A 23,574-nucleotide genomic window follows, 5' to 3' on the forward strand; every position below is an offset into this window, starting at 1 on the left:
GTGTGTGTGTGTGTGTTTGCATGCTTTTGCATATGTGTGTGCGTGTGTGTGTGTGTGTGTGTGTGTGTGTGTGTGTGTGTGTGTGTTTGCATGCTTTTGCATATGTGTGTGGTCATGTTCGTTTGCACAGGAGAGGCCCAGGCTGATATCAAGAATCATACTCTGCTATTATTCTTCCACCTTACTCACTGAGGCGGGCTCTGCCATCTGAACCCAGAGCCTGCTAACACGGCTCCTCTTCTAAACAGCTTGCTCTGAGGATCCCCTGGCTCTTCCTTCCATGGCTGGAATGACAGGGCGCTGGCACACCCAGCCAAGGCTTAGTGGGTCTGTGGAGATCTGAGCTCTGGCCCTCATATTTTCATGGCAAGTGCTTTTAACCAGCAAGCTGTCTCCTCAGCCCTTGGGGATTATCTTGTTTTCTTCACTTTCAGTACCATAGTGCTGCTAGCTAATGACTGAGTGAGCATTCATTAAATAATCGGGGGAAAAATTAACCATATTTGGCTTTCTTCGGTTAATGCATTTCCTTCAGCAGTTTCTCTGGTTTGTCATTGCCCTTTGTAAAATGTGACAACCAGAACTAAACATGTCATTTTATGCAGGGACTGAATATTTTGGCTTATCTAATCAAAGCTTATTTTCTTTAGTAAGCCCTAAGAATTTCTTTTTTAAAATACTTGACACTCTTAACTTTCTTTTCACATGGTTGCCTATCATACCAAATATATCTAAGTAGTTTGTACAATTGATATTCTAACCTTTTTAAGTTAGCATATAAAGGGGCTGGAGAGGTGATCCAGGAGTTGAGAGCTCTGGCTGCTGTGGCAGAGGCCTGTATTCTGGTCCCGGCACCCACGGGGCAGCTCACAACTACCCACACCTCCAGTTCCAGGATCAAAACCAACTTAGAGAAGGGAGATTTTATTTTTGGCTTAAGGTTCCAGAGGAAGAGTCCATAAGTCAGGGTAGGCACAGCACTATGGCAGGGGCGTGAAGCTGACTGGTCATATTTTATTCCTATGCAGGAGGGTAATGGAAGAGAAAGCAAGAATATAAACTCTCAAATCCACCCCCAGTGACACACTTCTCCAGCACGGCTGCACCTCCTAAAGGTTCCATGGTCTCCCCAAACTGTGCCACCAACTGGGGAGCAAGAGTTCACACACATAAGCCCATGAGGGACATTTCTCATTCAAAACACCAAACTGTAGGTGGGACAACACTTTAATGATAAATAAAGATACCTCTCTGTGTATAGAGAACTCAGGACCCACAATGCTAATATCATCTGTTTCCCAGAGCCCCTCTTAGGAAGAACAGGACACAAATGCTTACGTACTAGGTTCAAGGTCACCCAGCTGGTTTACCTTTTTCATAATTGGATTCATAAAAATATCATTCATAAACTCATTGTTCTAGTTTCATGTCTGTTCCCATGATAAAAACAGTCTTGCCAAAACCAACCTGGGGAGGAAAGGATTTCTTTGGTTTATAACTGCATGGGAGACATTACCATGGTAACCTGAGCTAGACACTGTAAAGAATGCTGGCTCACCTGGGCTTATGCTTAGCTAGTGTTCTGACACATTCCAGGACCACAGGCCTGGGGATGGCGCTGGCATGGTGGGCTTGATCCTCCTATATCAATCAATAATAAAGATGCCCACAGACCAACCAGATCGAGGGGCTTCCTCAACAGAGCCTCCTTCCAAATGACTCAGAGTTGTGTCAAGTTGACAGTGAGAACTAAGGAAAGCTTGGCACCCAGCTGTACATCCACTAGGTGACCCCACTCGGCGCTTCTGGGTAGTTCAGAATTGGAAGCCACACGGATGGTCCTAGTCAAAATCTATGGGGGCAACCAACCAAAACCAGGAAGTAAGGAGAACAGGAAAGAGTTCTACAGGGAAGAAGCAGGCCTCGGGGAATGAGGGAATGGCGGTGATGGTAACTGAAATGTACGTATTACATGCTTGCATGGACTTGTCAAAGAACTAAACGTGGCAATCAAGAAAAGGGAAGTTAAAAGTGGAGTCCAGGGCTGAGGTGTGCAAATGGCTGAAAACAAATGAAACTCGTTTCCAGATTGTGCGGCACGACAGGACTATGGAGCAGATTGTCTTCCCTGTCCCCAACATCTGCGAGTTCCTCACCCGGGAATCCAAGTACCGAGTGTTCAACACCACGGAGAGAGACGAGCAGGGAAGCAAGGTGAATGACTTCTTCCAGCAAACAGAGGACCTCTACAACGAGATGAAATGGCAGAAGAAGATCAGAAGTGAGTCTGAATGAAGAGGCGTGTTTAACGTCCCCGAGATCACTTGCAGGGTGGAGCGTGTGCAGAGGCGTGTTTAATGTCCCCGAGATCACTTGCAGGGTGGAGCGTGTCAGCCCTCCTGTCACTGAAGCTGAGCGGTCTGCAGCTCAGTGGACGCAGAAATCCCAGGTTAATGAGATGGCCTGCAGCTTCTGAGCATGCTTGTTAATGTATTATGAACTGCAAGGCTGCAGCTGCATTGTTGCACTGCCGGATGGCTGCAGATGTGAAATCCTGCACTGACTCCTTGCCCTCAACACTCAGTGTATGTGTGGGACAATATCCTCATCAGTGCTCTCACCCAGTGTCCTACGGTCAGATAGGGCTCCGCCCCCCCCCCGGTTTCCCCTCCCCTCTCTTCCTCTCCATCTGTAACTCTGTATGTGTTTAGACAGGGTCTCACAGCTCAGTGAGTCCTCAAATTCACTATGCAGCCATAGATGACTAAGTACGTGATGTTCCTGCCTCCACCTCTCAAGTATTACTTAAGAGTTTTTCCAGGAGTCATTCTTTCTTCTACCTCCCACCCCCATCTAAATCCACCAAGCGAAACATTTCCAAACAGCTGTAGTCAGAGAGAGTCAAGTGATATTGCAGTCAAAGCCATCGCCACGCAGCTCTCTCTTTGCAACCTAACCTGTAACATAACTCTCCTATGTATTTGAAAACACTGAGTTTGAATTTTTTTTAATTTTAATTTTTAAATCATTTTCTTGAGGCTGTGGAGATGGCCTAGAAGTTAAGAGCATGTATTGTTCTTTCAGAGGACCTGGGTTCTATTCCTTGCACCTACGTGGCAGCTCATAATTATCCATAACTCCAGTTTCAGGGTTCTGGCATCCTCTTCTAGCCTCCAGGGCACCAAGTGCACACATGGTCCACAAGGCAACACTCATATGCACATAAAATTAAAGCCTTCATTTGAAAAATCTTTTTAAGTTGTTTTCTAAAATAACAGAAGTTGAGGAGGGGCGGTCAGTCCTCTTGAGATTAGATCTTCATTGTCTTTGGAGACTTTCCCAGACAGGTGGGCATGTGTGTTATCCATTCTCCACCATTCAGTTTTCTCCGCTCTTTACTGAGAGAGATTAGGAGTATGACCAGAACTGGTCAGAGGCTCTGTTGGGTATAAGATAATGTCATGCAGCTTTAGTTTTCTACAACACTGTTTCTCTTTAGAATCTTGCCACATAGAACTCAGCAAAAAAAGATTGGAGCACCTAATATATATGTGGATTATTCAAAATTTTTATTTGAGATATTTGAAAAAATAATTTTTCTTCATGTAAAATTAATTGAATAGCAAGCTCAAATTAATTCAAAGTTAATTTAGTAAGAAACTGGGACTCTGTTTTATGACAAGTATTTTTTAATAAAAAAATAAACCTTAAAATAATTCCTAGTGGACATTGTATTTTAAATTCTAGAAGCAGAGTATAGAACAAAGGTAGAGGCAGAATCTAAATGTTTTTGTGGGCTGATAGAAACAGAGGAATGACAGTGGTGTTGATGTCTACAGGCCATGATCTGTTGCCCAGGGGGACAGCATTCTGCCACAGCCCCTCTCACTGTGGAACACCCTCTCCAAGACGAGAAAAATGAGCTGATCTCAGGAGGAGACAGTTTGTTAGTCAATGGCCCAGACTGGGGTTTGCTCTAGATCCCAAAAGTGGTTTTCATTTTATATGCCTCATCCCACTGACTCTGACATTTTATCTTGAAGGTTTTAATCCTAATTTTTAATTATGTATATATGTATGTGCCTTTTGTAGGCTTGTGCCCACATGTGTCTAGTGCCTGCAGGAGCCAGAAGAGGGTGTCATAGCCCATGGGTCTGGGTTACAGGCAATTGTTACCTAGTTACAAGTTGAATAATAGACAAGACCCAGAGGAGCCGCTAGGTGCCCAGAGTAGGCTGACAGTTTAGCTCCTCCAACACCCCCCTCCTGCCCTATATATTTGCTCAGTTATTTAGAAGTGGAAAGAACAGAGTTTCTGGCAAGCACTGTTTAGTAGATTCATTCATCAGCTCATTTCTGATGACAGACATGTATTCCCTTTTCTAGAAATTCCCGTTTTCTTTCAAACTAATACCCAGCCTTCTGCCTCAGCTCCTCAGATGCTGAGACTTCAAGCCTGAGAAACCACGCTGGCTTGAGTAGGTTACATTTCTCTAGCTCCCATCCATGCTGTGCTGCAGCGATGAGACTCAGGCTTTAAGGTAACTGACTGAGCATTTCCAGTGGGGGGACCATCCAAGTCTGCAGTCCTGGCTTTTATGACTTCACACCATAAGAATAAGACCAGTTTACCCATCAGTATTACTTACAGCACATATGTGCCTGTGCCCTTCAGTAAAAGGTCCCCAGACCAACTAGCTGCCTTCCCCTTAATCTGCACGGGCCAGATGCAAGGGGTTTTTACTGCAGAATCACCTTCGCTGACACTCTTGAAGGACAGAAAAGGAACCAACTAGGAAATGCCTTTGCCATCTAGAGTCTCACAGTAAGCTTCCTAAGATTAGACACAATCACTTCAGATGCACGTCTGTGACTGTTCACAGGCACGTTGCACACACCGTTAGCTTAGTGGGGCTCCCGTCGACCGCAGCAATAACTGACCATTCTCACCCTTGTACTTGTTGCTTCCTAGACAACCCCGCCCTGTTCTGGTTCTCCAGGCACATCTCCCTCTGGGGGAGCGTCTCCTTCAACCTGGCTGTGTTCATCAACCTGGCTGTGGCTCTCTTCTACCCTTTCGGGGATGATGGCGATGAAGGCAAGTGCTTGCATTTCTGCAAATAATGACTGCCTGAAAATTCCCAAATTACATTCACTAACTCTTTGCAGATTTAAAATAAAGAAGCTTAGTTTGTGTTAATTTTTTTCTGTATTTATTGCAAGCACAGAGATATTAAGTAGAGTAGACAGAAAACTGTGGCTGGTAGAAATGTCGTTATATAGAAAGCTCATATGTAGCATAGCTATTAGGGCTAAGTATTGAAAAATGAAATGGCATGATTGTGTTTCAACCTAATTAGTGTTTTATAATGTTTTATCTCAGTTATGTGAGAATCTTACATCCAAGCATTTTGATGAGATAGCAACAATTACATCTTACTTTCTGTCTTGTCTAAGGGTTTTGATTCTATACCAGTGTGCATTTATAATATTCATAATCTTAGTCTTTTGAATACACAGCATAAGACAGACTGTAATGATGGACAAGGAAGGATGTTGACTATTAAATCAGTGTTATTAAATTAGTAATGCATGAGCTTTTACAAAGGCAAAGAAGGGGGAAATTCCATAGAAACCAGGTGGGACTTTCAGAAACATTTTGTTTAGGTTTGACAGATTGCTTTGGAAAAAAATCTGTTACAGGTGTGGGGTACACTTGGGAGAGTAGAATGGGTTGGAGACAGAGATGAGAGAAATCAGCAAATAATAACCTGAGAGCGTCCTCAGAGCACATCTGCTCGTGGGGTGTTAGGTTAATGAGATGCTGTCAACAGAGCACGTAGAATGATGTCCTGACAGTTTGGCAAGGAGTAGTTGTTACAAGGTAAATATTGTCACTGCCATCCCAGGGGACACGGGGGAGAGGGTGCCATAACAGCAACAGATATGTAAGCAAATTTCAGATGGACGGGAGTGAAGAGAAGAGATTGGAGCCCAAGATCAACTTCCTGTTTCCCAGTCTCTACATCAGGTCCCACCGGTGTCAATGTCTCTGTCTTGGCTGCAGGTTGAGCTGCATAAGTAGAGCTGGGGGAGCAGGGGGGTTACAGAAAGCACATCGGAGATTGGGGATCTCAGACAGTAGAGCATGTGTGTGACTGCAGAGCAGGAAATAGGCAGCAGGCATGTGTCCGTCTACCATGTCAGCAGAAGCAAGGCAGCAAAAATGTCGTTTGTGCACCACACAGGTGGAAGTGGGAACAGCCTTCTCTCCCCTGGGTCTGGGCTTCTCTGGTGATGAGATCTTGACACAGAGGGGCACGACTCTTGAGAGGTAAAGCCCCACCATAAAATGATAAATTCATATCACCTGCATTCGGACCACTGAGGATGCAGGACAGAGTTCCAGGAAAGAGAGGCAGGGAATCTTTAAGATGGAAGCATATCTGGAAATCATCTAACACCATTTGACTGACTACACAAGGAAAGCCCAGGGGAGCCCTTCAGCCTCTAAATGAAGCAGACCTAACAAATGCGAGGCTGCAAAGCACAGATCTCCAGGCTTTGTGGAGCCTGGTGCCTGCACACAGATTCACACATCTCTCTTGAAAAGGATTTCTGAGTCAGCAGTAGTAGCAAGATGGATCCTCAGTTGTAGGATATGAGTGTGTGGCTGTTTAGAAGGAGGGCAAGCATGAGAATTGGGGGAGCATAGGACCCTGTCATGAGCCTGAGTTGGATGATTAGTTTGGGTGAATTATCTCACAACAACTTTAGGAATAAGGTTAAAGTCTAGATTGAGGTTGGCACAATCACTATCTCAAGCTTATCAAAGACAAAGATTAGGAGCTGTTCAAACTAAAGACAGAGGGATGAAGTAGATGACAGTATTGTTCCTGGTGTTGACATTCATGGTTATCAGTCATGCAATGTACTGATATTTGGATCTAGATGAAGGGTCTTCATGGCGGTTTTTCCATTATTCTTGCAGCTATTGCTTAAGTCTTAAGGAACTTTGGTATAAAATTTAAAAAATAGAAACAAGGTTCTACGTATTCCTATAGTATCATCATTTGGGGCAGGGAGGGCAATCATGAAGCCGTCTGGAAAATTTGGGCCAGAGATGGACCTCTGTTAACATGGGCCACACTTTCCCACCCTGGGCCCTACTACAAGCGGCTTGAGAGCCACAGAGCCGTCATGGCAAGGGGCCAGCAGAGGCATGGGCTGGTCTTCCTCCAGTTCCAATGAATGGTGAGGTGTCACCCAGGCTCTTGGAAGTGTCTTGAGCTCAACTGTCTTGTTCACAGGTGGGTTACAATGTCAGTTTAGAAAATAGTGTCCTCCATTCACAATGATGGCACAAAGGGATCCAAGGGAGATGTTGCCTCTCAGATAAACACTCCAAGGCACCATCTACCTCCACTGTAGATGGAACTCCCTCTTAACTGCCAGGAATTATGTGGAATCTGTTGATGCTAGGGCCATCTCCAGCCATGCCAACTGACCCTTCCTAGAAGACTAGTCAGTGGAGAACTTTTTATCCCAAGATAGAATTATCAATTTTAAATCTAGAGGGAGGATTTTTCTTCACATATTAAGTGTAATTCTTCCTCACAAACATTTTTGCTTAGGAAAATAAGATTCTTCCAGGTGATTTCAATCCACTGGGTTCCATAAGCATTTATGGGTACCATTGTGTACTACGCACCATGCTAGGCTGAGAGATGCTGAGATTAGTAAAGCTGTTTTGTCCTCAAGGATCTCATGGTCTGGTTAAGGACCAAGAAATGAGAAAGACACGAGAGCAAGGACCACCAGTGGGTTTATAGATAGATGTTGACTTTATTGGACCTGGGTGTAGGAAGAAGGAGTCTAATGAGCCTGCACAGAAAGCCCAGACTTGGAGAAGGCTGAGGAGTGAGAAGCAGCTGTGTTTGGCAGGAGGCCATGAACAAATCAGCCCGAGGCAGGGCTCCAAGACAAGTGTGGAAATGAAGTCCAATTTTACTGTCTGAATTTTCTTTTATAGAGGACCAGCTTCTAACATCTTAGAAAGAATAAATTCCTAAAAATATCTTCCCATTAAATATAATAAGACTTATTATGGAAAATTAATAGAAATATGCAAAATATTAAGGGAAAGAGTTTCCACTTGGTGGGTAAGGATTGGCACTGCTGCTTGGTATTGCTTTGGTTTTGGTTATTTGTTTGTTTGAGAGACGAGATCTCTCTGAGTCGCCCAGGTTGGCCTAGAATTCACTATGTAGTGTAGGCCAGCCTTGAACTTCCTAAGTGTTTGGATACAGGCATAAGTCACCATACTCCACTGAGATTGGCTTTGAAAAATCTTAGCACCTGTCTCTAGGTGTGTCAGAGAGATTTATTTTTTTCCAAGGCATAAATCCTCAGGTCAGAACTAACCTGATGGTTCTCACAGATGGCCACAGAATTCATCCTTAATTAACTGCATTAAATGACTGTTGATCTTATTTTCTCATTCCACACAGATGTACTCAATAGCAAGCTGTGTGCAAGGTCCTGTGCTAGACAGTCCACAAGTTACTTGTAAAAATGGATAAACCACCCAGTTTTAAGTGCATAGTTGTGCCTTTTTGTATATCAAGGGGAGAACCCAGCGGGCCGCAAACATCTGGGACAGAGTAAAGGTGTGGTTAGATCATCTGGCACTGGTGATAGTTTGCAGAATGAGCATTTGTGCCAAATCACAGAATATCATACCAGACTTTATTTATGAGTTAGTCTGACGAGTCACATGATAGGAAGAACACTGTCAAATGTTCCCTGAAGATGTCAATTTTAATGCATTCTTAAAAGAAAAGCTGGGGGATGCTAGAGAAACATCTTAGCATGATTTGCTCTGTTGTCTGAGCAGAGTTTGGGTCTTAGCACTCACATAGGGTGGTACACAAATGCCTATGACTCCAGCTCCAAGGGATTTAGGATCCTCTTCTGGCCTCTGTGGGCATCTACACACACACATACACACACACACACCATGCACACTCTTGCACACACACGCGCTTGTGCACATACACAGAACACATGTTAAATAGAATAAAATAATTTTTAAAAGAAGAAAGCCAGGGACTTAGGAAATGGTTTGGCCAGCAGAGTGACAGCCACACAAGCCTGAAGACCTGACTGTGGATGTCCAGAGCCCATGTAGAAAGCCAGGTGCAGCTGGGGATTAATAAATATTTAGTGGCTTGCTCAGTATGAACTCCCTGAGCATATTTTGTCTGCTTGATAGACCAGTATTATTTACTGCTGCAAGACACACTGTGGCAGGATAAGACTACCTTGCACCCTTATAGAGTTTGTGTTTTCATGGAGACCTGAGAGTCAACACACATGTAGTCGGACATTAAAGGCACTCACCCTGTACTGCTCTGGGAGAGCTGTCGAATCAAGGCAGATGGTGGCTGGGCTTGCTTTTGCTAGGCAGAGCACATATATAAGCCAATATCAAAAGGAGGCTGTCCATTCTGACAATGAGGACGGTGAGCGCTTTCTTCCCAATCTTTAAAAAATCGCTTAAAATCTTATTTAGTTAACATGTGTGGGTGTTCTGTCTGCACATATGTCCATGTACCGTGTACATAGTTGGTGCCTGTGGAGTCCAGAAGGGGGTGTCGGATCCCCTAGGACTAGAGTTGCAGACAGTTGTGAGCCTCTATTGGATTGTTGGGAATTGAACCCAGGTCCTCTGGAAGAGCAGCAAGTGCTCTTAATCTCTGAGCCAGCTCTATGGCTCCATCACTGTTTGTTTGGAAGCTGTTATGGCAACAAAAGTGTTGCTACAATAAAACACCTGATTCTGGGTGTTTCATAAGGCAAACATTTATATAATTCCCGGTTTTGGATGCTGGAAGTCCATGATTGGGTGTCATCATCTGTCCAGTCCAGGTGGGGACCCTCCTTGGTTCCATCACAATTTTATGGGGAAGCTGCAAGGGATGTGGCTGTGTGGAGAAGGGGCCAGGTGAGCAGGGGGGCTGCACTTTGCATCATGCTCTCACGGGAGTGTCTGGTGCTGCCCCCCCCAACCCCGACAATGCCAATCCCTTCCAAAGACAGAGCTCTGTAATCCGGTTTCCTGCTGCAGGTACCACATCTAAAGACTCCATTGCCTTAGTCATATTTCACAAGGACCATGCTTGAAGTCTGGAGCCTCTGGGGAAACAGTCACAGCACACACCGTACCTAAACCACAGTAGAGAACATGATGCAGAGCCAGGATCCAAGCACAGGATCTAAATTAGTGTTTTTGTTTTTTCATGGATTGTTTGATGGTAGTTGAAATGTTTGACAAATTACAAAAATCTTTGTAATGTTTCAATGCATTGGCCCCCAGTGAATACAACATTTATTAAAGGATGTGTCTGGGTCACCTCAGGGTTTTGATGCGGATCCAAAGCTTTTCTCATGAAAGCACTCAAGGTGTTTTGTGTCAGAAGTCAGTTTTAGGGTAGAAAGAAGTGGCTGAAAGAATGAGCACCCGTATGGGGTTTTGGCACAGGAGGCTGGGGAGAAATCTCCAGTTTGTTGTTTTCTTCTTGAGTCCTGGTACCCTTCAGTGGAGGCAATAACGTGGTGCCTAAAGTTCCTTCTGCAGATGCAGCACACGCCACGCTTGAGAAGGACTGTCATCGATTGTCTCATCCGTACACATGACAGAATTGCACTTCTTTTTCGAGGGAAAATTTTAAAACCTCCTTTGTGAGAAATTTCTAAGGAACTTGTTTTTTTTAAGTTTATTTAAAAATCATTGGAGATTTTTCTTATGCTTCTATGTGTGTGTGCATGAGTGCATATATGTGTGTCTGTGTACATGACTGCATGTGTGTATAGCTTCATGTGTGTGCAAGACTGCATTGTGCATGCATGTGTGTGTATGTGTGCATGACTGCATGTGTGAGTGTGCCTGTGTGTGTATGTGCATGACTGCATGTGTGCATGTGTATGTGCATGACTGCATGTGTGTATGTGTATATGTGCATGACTGTGTGTGTGTGTGTGCATGACTGCATGTGTGCATGTGTATATGTGCATGATTGCATGTGTGTGCATGACTGCATATGTATGTTATATATGTGCACGACTGCATATGTATGTTGTGTATGTGCACATGCATGTGTGCATGCGTGTGTGTGCATGACTGTGTGTGTGCATGTGTATATATGCATGATTGCATGAATATGTGTGTATGTGCATGATTTCATGTTTGTGTGCATGACTTCATGTGTGTGTGCATATGTGCACGACTGCATGACTATGTGTGTGCATGACTGTGTGTGTATGTGTATATATGCATGATTGCATGTGTGTGCATATGTGCATGACTGCATGTGAGTGCATGACTGCATATGTATGTTGTATATGTGCATGACTGCATATGTATGTTGTGTATGTGCACATACATGTGTGCATGTGTGTGTGTGCATGACTGTGTGTGCATATGTGCATGACTGCATGTGTGTGCATGACTGCATATATATGTTGTGTATGTGCACATACATATGTGCATGTGTGTGTGTGCATATGTATACATGCATGATTGCATGAATATGTGTGTGTGCATGACTGCATGTGTGCATGCGTGTGCATGACTGCATGTGTGCATGTGTGTGCAGGCACACACGCATTTTTGTGCATGGGTATATATGTATATAGGTGAGTGTGTGCGTGTCTGTGGAAGGCAGAGGTCAGGACATCACTCACCTTGTATTTTGAGACAAGGTCCCTCAATGGCCTGGAAGTCACCCATCCCGCTAGACTGGCCAGCAAGTCCCAGGGCTCTGCCTGTCACTGCAGCCTTAGCACCACCATCCAAATGTTAGGCTTAATTCCTGGGGGTCTGGAGATCAAATCCACATCCTCATGCTCATGAGGCAAGCTCTTCCCTGGCTGGCTATCCACCCAGCTCCATATTTCCTGATGATTAAATATTGTTGGAACTTGAGTCAGTCTTCAAGTGTGTCCATTCATATTCCTACACTCATATGAAGACTCAGGTGTTTTAAAATATAAAAATACATGTGCGTGTGTTTTAACACTTAAAGCTTTCTCAGATATAGTCACATGTGTGTGGGTTTTAACACCCAAAGCATATCTCTATTTCATAAAATGTAAGGTTCTATAAACTGGGTTCTTTTATTTTTGTTTTTTTACATTTGTTATTTATTCTGCTGTCTCTTTCCTGTGTATGTGTCTGTGTGGAGGTGAGAGTTGGCTCTCTTCCTCTGCTGTGTGGTTTCTGGGGATCAAACCCAAGTCATTGAGCCTGGCAGCTAGAACCTTCATCTGCTGAGCCATCTTGCTGGCCTGAACTAGATTCTTTTGAGGACTCCATAATGGGATAATTTGATTCTAATACAACAAGGGAATGATGAAGGACTATACCTGATTTCCCACAATCATCAATCATCAATTTGACTTGAAGTTCCCAAGTGAAGTACATTTATCAAAAGTATTTCATAAATCACTCCCGCAAGAGAGAAAGTAGAGTTCTCAGACTCGAAGTGAAGAATGGTGACTGCTCTTGGACTTTCTTGTTGGGACCTCCAGCTCCTCAATGACACTGAAACTTACTAGTCAAGAAAGCTTTCCTGTGGTAGAAAGTTGACTGGGTTATTCTGAGATTTGTGCACCATGGCTTTGTTTGCATATGAAGCACAGAAGCCAAAACTTTGGTGTTTTCTATCTGTGTTTTCTTGGTGACAAGTAACCCCTGCTCCTTTTTCCAGGTACGCTTTCCCCGTTGTTCTCGGTTCTCCTTTGGATAGCAGTAGCGATCTGCACATCTATGCTGTTTTTCTTCTCCAAGCCTGTGGGTATCCGGCCATTTCTTGTGTCTATCATGCTCAGATCAATATACACCATCGGTCTGGGGCCAACACTAATACTTCTTGGTGCTGCTAATGTAAGTACATTGCTTAACTTTGTATCTTATGGAATTCAGATGTATTGAGTGTAAATATGGTTAACTATGCTTTTATTTATGTGTATGCAGTGAATTCTGGTTTGATATAAATTTATGTTAACTAAAGTATCATTTTTACTTGCTTTAATTTAGAGAGAGAGAGAGAGAGAGAGAGAGAGAGAGAGAGAGAGAGAGAGAGAACAAAAAGATGAGTAACACATCGATAGGTTTAAGTAGCCCTTACAGTGTGACCCAGTTCGGCTGTCCCTTTCATCAGGTTTAATGTCCTCCCAGTACCATATCTGCCATTACTGAAAAAAATAGCCCAGCTACTGTTAACAACTGAAAGTGGGTTCTAAGTCATCCCAAAAGATTGAATTATGTTCAATAGAATTTAAGAAATACCTCCTATCAAATGGCTTGTTTGGGGGAGAAAAGTGTGCTAGGCAAAAAATGAGGTCCAAAATTGGGCTCCTTTTATATGAGAAAATCCTATAAACTTATAAAAGGCCTGGGTGAGATTCTTTTCGCCAAACTTTAGTATATTAGAACAAGAAAATGCTTTTGACAATGTTAGTTTTAAGTGTGGAATGAACAAACTGGAAGTATCATGCCAAGAAGCAAATGAAAGATTTGTAGATGTAATTTAAACAAAACAAACAAACAAACAAAAAACTTGAATGGACTCTGGGCCAATTTCAGGCAAGGAATATCTGTAAATGGATATGAAGAAAAGGTAAATCATCAAACTGATGAAATAACAAATGGTCAGAAATCACATAAATGCTATTGTAGCTACATAATTAATTCTGAAAGCACTGCCTGTAACTATTGTCAGGTTCCTAACTCAATGTTCAGTACTCTGGTGTTATCTCCTATATTACCTTACATACTTATTAAGGATAGTGATTGATCATGAAATCCTGGGACATCACAGGGAGTCTATAAATATTTTGGAATAAGTAGCTAATGAGCAAGTGGATGGATCTGTGGCCACTATGTATTGAAAATAAATGAGCTAACCAACTTTTAAAGATTGCCAAGATGAGACAATATATAGTCACTTCTATGTTTTCAGTGTTTCTGACCTTGATTTTATTACAACTCTTCAATGTTGGACAGCATTCCACAGTTCCCAGTTGTTAGAATATTAAAAAAAAAAAGAAAATTTTCAGTTTCCATCAGTGAAGTAAAGTGTGAGCAGAGGCTTTTGAAAGTTACCAGATGCCCCCTTCTCTGGGTTTCTTAGGGCTTAGATATCACATTAATGCATGAACCTGGTCCTTGCTCAGCCCCATCTCCATGTTCCTGTGTGATCTGGCCCTTGTTCTCCCCTGTCTCAATGGGGCGATGCAATTCATTCCTTCTGGCTCACTCCACCCTGTCTTTGACATCTGAACATTCAGAGGCGATTCCGTGATCTGAGTTCGTTTTGTCTTTGCTTTGAAAATAAGCTGACGTTGTCAAATCATCAACCAAGGTAATTATAGGATCATCACAAAGTGTATAAACGTGTCTATACCTCTGTGTTGGGCTCATTTTGTGTCTCTAGAAAACATGTTCAGCATGAAATTGTATTATTTGAGGAATCAGATGTTATTCATAAACTGATCATTGACTAAATGAGAAAAATCCAAGTTTAAGAAAGTGAAGAATAGCTAAGCAGAGTTGTCCCCCAAAATAACAAACATTCTCTGCACCTGTTATGTAATATGATGGGCATTTAGAGCACCAAGAGGTAGGCAATGTGCAGCTTGCCATCTAGAATTTATGTGCCACTTTCTGTCTCTTTCTTTCTGTTTCCTTTTAAATCTCTGGACCAAGACGATGTAGACAGAGGTAAGGAAAACATTTGAATGTTTGGGGTGGGCGTGAACCAAAAACATCTGGTGTTCTTTTCCTGTCTCTTGTAGGACACTATAAAGTGATAACTTCCATGTGCTTTGGTGAAAATCATCTCACCATAAAAAAAATTCTCTACCAAAGCCAAGTTTTTTTTTTTAACTGCTTCACGAGAAAGTATTATGCATGTAGACATGTCTGTATTGCTAATTCCATGAATTTTCCAGTATTCCAATAGCATAAAACATGTTACTCAACAAGACACTACCACCAGCCTAGGGTCATCTGACTAAAGAAAATAATCTATGTCGATTTGAGGCAAATTTAATGAAATTATTATAATTTGATACTACTTCAGATGTTAATAGAAAAGTTTATATTTATAATTTAAAGTTGTGTTTGCTACCAAAAGAATAATAAAATTATTTTAGTGAATTACTATATACTTTCTCTTCACATAAATTCGTTACACAAGTTTCTTAGTTTATCTTTACTAATGGGACAGGAAAAATAAAGTAAAACATGAATCCTATACTAATGTACCTTGGTATTAACTACATATTAATAATAATATGAATTAATATGTTAATTAATTTAATTTGTACATAGACATTTGCATTGTATAGCAATGAGAAGCTGTCATTGCTGAAATAATAGATATCAGAAAAACCAGAAGAAAACATTAGCCTGACAGTTTAGCCATAACAAGAGGCAGGATTTGAGACATCAGATATAAATCAGCCAATGTCTGATTTCATCCTTCTTGTCAGTTGGAGTAAGGTATGGACAACTGGTCTACCCTCATCTGGATGCTGAGATCTGTTGAGAATCTTGGTATGGAAGATCCAGAAAAGAACAGTAACTGTTATATTGATACACTGGTGATAACATCTACCATTTACCAAGTATCCCCTGTGCAGATCATTAATGAATCAATCAGAAAGTGTTGCCATATGATGTGTCTGTGTCTTAGCGCATACAGTAACTTGTCTGTAGACTCTGTCCTTCATAATGTTAAGCAAATATGAAAAGTCTCTTTTACAAGAAAGGAAATATAATAGAAGGAATACCTCAGAATTTATCAGTTTCTAGTTTATTATGCTAAAATCGAATTCGTTTGTAAAGTTTGAAGTTTGTCCACATTTCAGGTAGATTTTCCTGTCACAGTTGTCTCAGAAAACTCAGTAATTTTGAGTGCTGCAAAGTATATCTTACACAGTTTTCTTCTCGTGCACAGTGTGGCCTCTTTAGCTAATGTTGGTACAAATTAACATTCTGAACAATACAGAGGCACATTCTATAAATGCTTAATGTTGTTCACATCACTGAATATTTTTGCAAACCTCATTTATACAGATGTAGTATTTCCTGTTTTTAAGGAGATTACTGATTCATTAGATGGCTGTTATATCCTCATTAATCACTCCATTTATCTGTGTGGCTTAGATTATTTGTAGTAAAGAAAAGCATAGTAAATTATCAGTAAAGATTTTCCTTCTGATGCTAGGAACTGAACCCCGAGCCTCACACATACTAGGCAAGTGCTCTACCACTGAGCCACACTCCAATCCCCACAGTGAAATACCTTTTAACATTTTCTAGAGAGATCTACTTACACTGTTGTCTTAGTTAGGATTTTATTGCTGTGAAGAGACACCATGACCATGGCAGCTCTTATAAAGGAAAACATTTAATTGGGGGCTGGCTTACAGTTCAGAGGTTTAGTCCATTATCATCATGGCAGGAAGCCTGGTGGCGTGCAGGGAGACATGGGGCTGAAGAAGTAGCTGAGAGTGAATGTCACACTAGACCTGGCTTGAGCATTTGAGACCTCAAAGCAAACCCCCTTAGTGACATACCTCCCCCAACAAAGCCACACCTACTCCAACATGGCCACTCCTCCATGCCCTGTGAGCCTGTGGGGGCTATATCTATTCAAATAACCGCACTTTACCCCCTTCTAATAATGGCTGGGGACCTGTGATTCACTTAGTGGTGCTAGCCTTTCTTACCGTTATTTTAACGTGACACGGTAGAGTGTGTTCTCCCCACTTTGCAAGAGGGAAAAGCAAATAAGGCTTTGGTATCGAGCCAGACTATTGACAGTTCCCACAGGCTCAGCTGAACGAATGGTGTTCTGAGCGGTGTGTGTGTAGTTTCATGGGTGACCACATGACACGTTAGTCTATAGGATTGTGTCCTGTCATACAGTCACTAAACACACAAGTTCAGTTCATGATCTGAAACTTTCCCTTCATATTATCTCTCTCTTTCAAATACACACACGGTGTTTTGTTTAATATGGTCACCGGGTACCACTATTTCTGCCTTTCAGTTGTAAAAAACCAAAGCCTCTCTGAGGTTGTGTTGGGTGTCATAAGTGATGCTGCTCACATCGTCTGTGTTTATTATACTGTTCTGCTGGCAGTTTCAAAGATTCCCAGGGTGGTATTTGACTGTGTGTAAATTTTTATTTACATAGTGACCTTAAGATTTTATCCTGCCTGAGGTGTAACCCACATACCTGGAGATCATTGAATTAAATCATCTTATGTTTTACCTTCCATCAGCAGACTGTCTGTTGTTTTTCCACTTGACAATTTATTCTTGGAAAATAGGTCATGTTTTCCCATAGTAATAGCACAAATGAGGATTACATATTCTTCTCAGGAAGAGAGTCCTGAATAAGACCAAAGGAATAACACTATCGCCAACACTTAGCAGTGGTCAGTTTCTGTGACCATATAAAATAACAAAAAGATGTCACAAAAATTATGGGGCCAGGAGGCGTCTTTAATGGCTTCAGTCTGGGGCTGGAGATAAGGCTCAGTGTTAAGAACATTTGCTGTTTTTGTTTTTCTGAAGACCCAGGTCAGCTCCCAGCACCAAAGTCAGATAGCTCAAAACCATCTCAAATGGCTCGTCCTCACCTGCCCCAAAAGGTACTGCACACACATGGGTGACACACACATTCATATAAATAAATAACAAGATAAATTCTGAGTAACGATTACCTTCTAGGCACATATTATAGACGTGAACAAAGTCCTCTAGAAACAGAGGGATGTGTCAAGAATGAAGTCAGTGACTTCTGTCTTTCACTTCACCACATCACACCACTGAAAGTCCTGCAAAGACATGTCTACCACTTGTGAGCATACATGAAGATATCACACTGCCGTGTGATTCACCAGGATGCAATCAATACTTATTCTTCACTAGACACTAACTCATAAGCAAACATTAATGTCACCCTTGCTGTGACAAGGGGAGCTCTTGGTAAACTGGTTGGTTAGCATGCTGATTTCTGTGAGACCCAGAGAACTGTGTGGAGCTGTTTCTCCACCCTTCCTTCTTCACTATTACTCAAGTCATCCACCAAAGTGACACTGTGGGCAACTTTGAGGAATAAATAGAAAAAGTGAAACAAAATGTGTGGTGCTGTTGGCATCTGTGCTGCTGTTTCAGGACTGCTTCCAGCAGCTCAGAAGAGCAGGGCCCTGTAGCCACCTCAGCCCACCATCACGCATCGCCCACGGGGATGCTTGCCACAGAACTGATTGGCTGCAGCATCCTCATGAGGCCGACATAGAAAGACCGGCTCCATGTCAATGAAGTCATGACACAAGCAGGAAGAAGGTGATCTCGGCTCTTTATTCCTCCACCAAGTCCCAGCTCTCATGGAAAGTGCCACACACAAAAAAATTTTACAAATTTCTTCATGCCACAGAAACTGGACTCTCAGTTCTTTCCTGCCCTTTATTCTTGCATTCATTTGTCCTTGGCATAAACTCCTTAAACACAAGGACCGCTTCCGCCTCTGAACTCTGTGTGAACCCATGGCAAAGCCACCACACCCGTCAACCTCATTCCACTTCCAGATGTCTCTAGAACAACAGTTCTCAGCCTGAGGGTCACAACCCCTTTGGGGGTCGACTGGCCTTTTCACAGGGGTCACAATATCCTGTATATCAGATATTTACATTTGCTCATAACAGTACAGTAGCAAAATTATAGCTATGAAGTAGCAAGGAAAGTAATTTTATGTTTGGGGGTCCCCACAACATAAGGAACTGTATTCAAGTGTTGCAACGTTAGGAAGGTTGAGAACTACTGCCCTAGAGAACAGAAGCATATGCACCCCGTTACATACAGGTCAAGGGTCGTGCAGCGCCACCCGGGTAAACAAGCAAAGCAAATCTCTCTTTATTTTTCACGTTAACATGACCGAGCCCTGCTCAGGCAGAAATGCATCTTGTCTTTTACACTTTGTAACCAAAATTTATTGATCATTTTGAGAATTCAGTTTAGTCTGTTCCTCCCCAGTATATCTGCTTCATAAACAGTTTCCCTGTGTGTTTTTTGTAACTCATCGTAGAAAATGAGGAAATGACACAGAAAGCATATGTCTGTGTCATACAATTACCCTTGTGAGGGGGTCTTTATTCTACTTTTGTATAAATCCCTCTCTCTATCACATCGATGAACCTGGGTGGGCAAGTCCAGGTAAGTTGGTAAGTTTTGTAATTTTGGACAGGGTTTCTCAAAAGCAATTCAGAATAACGGCTGGATGTTGCTTTGCCAGACATTCATCTCACCCTTGTTGTGCATCCAGCTTGTGGCCAGACACAGGACCTTTGTGTGTATTCATTGCTTGGGTTTTGAGCAGTTTTCTTTCCTGCTCTTAGAGAGCCACTCTGAAGTCTCCGTCGTGTCTCAGTGCTACTGAGTGACAACATAAACCGCCTAACAGTGAAATAAGGCTCCTGCTTGATTGACAGCTGCTGAAGTTGTTGAAAGTGGGTGGAAGGGGTTTGAGATTATTACTGGTTATTGAGAGGGTGGACAGCTAGTTGGGGACATGGAGGAAAGAGTCTGCCTTTAGTGGCTGTGTTGTTGTTCTGACTAGACCTTCATAACATGCAATAATTACCAGTTTTTCATTTTATCTGTATGGATTCAGACTTCAGGATGTCGGTGGAAAAGAGTTTGTATTCTCTCAAGTTTGATAACATGTATGTGTGTGTATATGTATGTAATACATGTGTGTGTATGATATACATAATCAGTGTTGCAAAGAGCGTCCTATTTTCCTAAAGGCATACATATAAATACACAGTCATAAGTATCTAAGGAACATTTGAAGAGTCATTGTAGTAATTGCTCTGGCCATGTCATGTCATCTGGGCTTCTGTGAGGTAAAACCTCCTCACAGCAGGTTTTCAGAAACCATCAAGGCTTCCCATGGAAAGAACTAGGTTGTCCAAGAGTAAGGAAAAGCCAGATTTACACTCATCCATGTTGGTGACAGAGCTAGGGTCTCATTCTCTGTCCCTGTAGCTACAGAGTGAGCCAGTTCTGTGTTGTTCACATGTGCATTGGCAGACTGCTTGAAAAACAACCCAGGAGGGCTCTGAGAACGGAAACCACAACTTAGGAATACTCCTCTTTCGGTGTCTTGTTCTGCGGATACTGTGAAGCACTAAAATCCCACTTTCTCCTCCGTTTAGCTATGTAATAAAATCGTGTTCCTGGTGAGTTTTGTGGGAAATCGAGGCACATTCACCCGAGGTTATCGAGCGGTCATCCTGGACATGGCCTTTCTCTACCATGTGGCGTACGTCCTGGTTTGCATGCTCGGCCTCTTTGTCCACGAGTTCTTCTACAGCTTCCTGGTGAGTACAGCCATAGGGACAATTGCCGCTGGGCACGGGATGCAGCACCGTACACCTTAGACTCCCAGTTGGTTTCTTTTGGTTTGGTTTATTGTTGTTTGTTTTATTTATTTGTTTTTTAGCAGGGCACAAATTATGTTATTTTTGGTATTTCCTAGGAGAAGTGTGTGTGTGGGGTCTTTTCTCTGGGAAGTACATAGGTGATGGAATTCTATTCTTTGCTGAGAAGTAAGAAACTTCCTTGACTCTTCTCTTGGCCCAGGCTTTGGGTTTTCAGCCAAGTAATATTTCCTTAATTCACTGATTATCCAGATGCAAAGGGACAAATAAGGATGTATATCTTATCTATAATGTCAAAGTTACATTAGTCATTACGGTAGTATGTAAGCAAAATGAGAAGGAACAAAAGCCATCCTAGCAAAAGAGCAAGCTGTTTAAAGTATAGATTAGCTTAGGTCATCATCATTAGTTTATGATTTAGCTCCCATTACCATTGTTAGCTTATGTCATCTGGGCTAAGCTTATCTATGTATATTTAAATCTTTAGACAGTTTCCCCTCCCCTGCCCCCGGATTCCTTTTTTTTTTTTTTTTTTTTTTTTTTTTTTGTTCTAAGATGACTTGCTTCGCTGTGTTGCCCAGGCTGGCCTCTAACTCACAGTTTCCCACCTCAGCCTCTGTGCTGGGGAGGTGCCTGTGTGCCTACACACAACTGTACATCCTTCTTAAAGATGCCTCTCGTTCTTAAATGCCATTTTCCTTTCTCTGTTTACACTGTTTTATAGTCATGAATGGAGGAAAGGAGTTGGTGTAAAAACATGGTAAGCTTGAATCTGTGAGCGATATTTGAGTGTGCACATATAAGTATGTGGCAGTGCAGGCAAAGTCAGACCTGCTTGGGAGTCACCCCTCACCCCTCGCCCCTCGCCCCACACCCCTCACCCCGCACCCTCACCCCGAGCTCCGAGCCCCTCACCCCACACCCCTCACCTTGTTTGAGGCAGAGTTTCTCATTTCATCATTATGAATGCCACCTACTCTGGCCTCTGATGAGTTAAAATAAAACCTCCTTTATGTGAACCAGAGTGGTGAAAAAGTTGAAGAAACCAGAACATTGACAATCTAGAGGTTGAGTTTGCATTAATTCATCTTTATTGAAGAATATTGACTTTGTTTCTAACAATAGCTGTACTTCCCAAGAGATAAAAAGATAACAAGGTAGTGATTTTTTTTTTTTTTTAAGAATTTGACACATCAAATGCCAGTGTCTTAAAGACAGGTTCTGCATAGCAGTGATTATCAAGGCTGTGATTGATTACAGTGGAAATTAATGGTGTAACTCTCGCACACAGCAGACCAGGGGATTTTCAAAGGACACACACACCTGACAGATTGTTCCAGGCCAGCTAGATTGTAGTTCTTATCCCCAGATAAGAACACAAACCCCAAGTCTCCAGGTTTGAAGATCGGATTCATTTCCAAACATTTTTGGACATTTCTGAAAATGAATATAATTTTATTTCTTTTAAGTGCCTCTGTATAATAAAACATGCACTCGCTAATTCATAATTTCAGCTTTATAATGCAGCAATGTGTAAAACGGTTCCCAGCATTGGCTGCAGGCAGCAGACATGTGCTTGAGCTCTCAATTCGTGTTTAGATTTCCTGCTATTAAAGACAGAGTGGATAGTAACCTGCAAATAGAGTTCTTAATTGGTCTAAATAATAAAAAGCCAGAGTCAGATATAGAGAGAAATGCTGAGAGATCACAGAGAAGGAACAAGCCACCGCCACACCTTACCTCTTTAGCGTCTCAGAAGACCAGAGAGTGAGTTCCTGTTTCTCCCTGCTTATATCCTGTTTCCATGCAGCTACCTCACTTTCTGTCTGTCTGTACAGACCTCCAGACCTCTATGGTTAGCTAGTGGCAAGCTACACTCTCTGACTCCCAGACAGGCTTTATTTGTTCAAGTAAGATATCACCACAGTAACCCTTTAGAGAGAAGGAATTGACAAAACAGTTACCATTGTTTTTTTTTTTTTTTGTGGTTCTACTTGCAAAAGGATAAGCTAACACAGATTTTTTATCCTCATTTACATGTTATTTTAATAACGAAGAGTACCTGCATTTCCCAAATATTTTAAATTCAAACATTTTTCTATGTCACCAGGCTCACAAAATTGTTCTCCTCATTTCGTTTTGAGTCCCTCAATTGAACGATAAATTTAATGACTTTTTCAAATGTCCATAAGCCACATGTGCCTGATATTTTAAATGCCCTAAATTCAATGGCGGTGTGTCTTAGCAAGCGGTGTGACACTGTTGACGAAGCCAGCTGATGCTCGTGGATGCTGCTAGAGCCTCCTTCATTGAAACTGTGCCTCCTTGTGTTCTGGATCAACTGTTTGCGTTCATTTAAAAATGTTTGTTTGTTTGAAGGCTATTTTTTAATTTTTGTCTCTGTAGCTCTTTGATTTGGTGTACAGAGAAGAGACCCTGCTGAACGTCATCAAAAGCGTCACTCGCAATGGCCGCTCCATCATCCTGACCGCGGTCTTGGCTCTCATCCTGGTCTACCTGTTCTCCATCATTGGCTTCCTTTTCCTGAAGGATGACTTCACCATGGAAGTGGACAGACTGAAAATAAAAACACCAGTCCCAGGTAGCCACTCCACCCTCCAAGCTCCCCCTAACAGTTCTGACTTGTACACACCTTGTTTGTGGGATTTCAGACACACTGAAATAGGTAAAAATTTTATTTTCACCCTTTTAAGATGTGGTCTTGTTTACCAGTGCTGTGGTTTAAGGGTGAAATGTCCTCCTAGCCCCGTGCGTTTGAACATCTGGTCCCTATGTGGTGGCACTGTTTCAGCTGGTGGAGCCTCTTTGGAGGAAGTGGTGAGCCTTGGGTTGGACAGTCTGGCCTTACTTCCTGTCTGCCCTCTGCCTCCTGACAGCTAACACAGTGTGACCAGCTGCCTTGGCTGCCGCCAGGTCGGGCTGTATCTCTTTGAACCATTAGCCAAAATAAACTGTTCATTCCTTCCTCAATTTGCTCGCTGTTAGGTATTTGATCCTAGCAATGATTAAAGTAATAATGGAACTTCTAGG

General features: G+C 42.3%; 1 protein-coding gene across 4 annotated transcripts in view; it reads left to right on the top strand.

Annotated features, from left to right (window-relative positions):
* Nucleotides 1-23,574, top strand: part of Itpr2 (inositol 1,4,5-trisphosphate receptor type 2) — a 414,122-nt gene that overhangs the window by 326,171 nt on the left and 64,377 nt on the right. For all 4 annotated transcript variants that reach the window (XM_027430112.2, XM_035448791.1, XM_035448792.1 and 1 more), the window contains 5 exons: nucleotides 2,089-2,281; nucleotides 4,973-5,098; nucleotides 12,771-12,946; nucleotides 20,299-20,463; nucleotides 22,930-23,125. In XM_027430112.2, the coding sequence (XP_027285913.1) occupies nucleotides 2,089-2,281; nucleotides 4,973-5,098; nucleotides 12,771-12,946; nucleotides 20,299-20,463; nucleotides 22,930-23,125 (856 nt within the window). The remainder of the gene's footprint in view (nucleotides 1-2,088; nucleotides 2,282-4,972; nucleotides 5,099-12,770; nucleotides 12,947-20,298; nucleotides 20,464-22,929; nucleotides 23,126-23,574) is intronic.

Source organism: Cricetulus griseus, chromosome 8 (assembly GCF_003668045.3).
Source record: "Cricetulus griseus strain 17A/GY chromosome 8, alternate assembly CriGri-PICRH-1.0, whole genome shotgun sequence".
Lineage (NCBI taxonomy): Eukaryota > Metazoa > Chordata > Mammalia > Rodentia > Cricetidae > Cricetulus > Cricetulus griseus.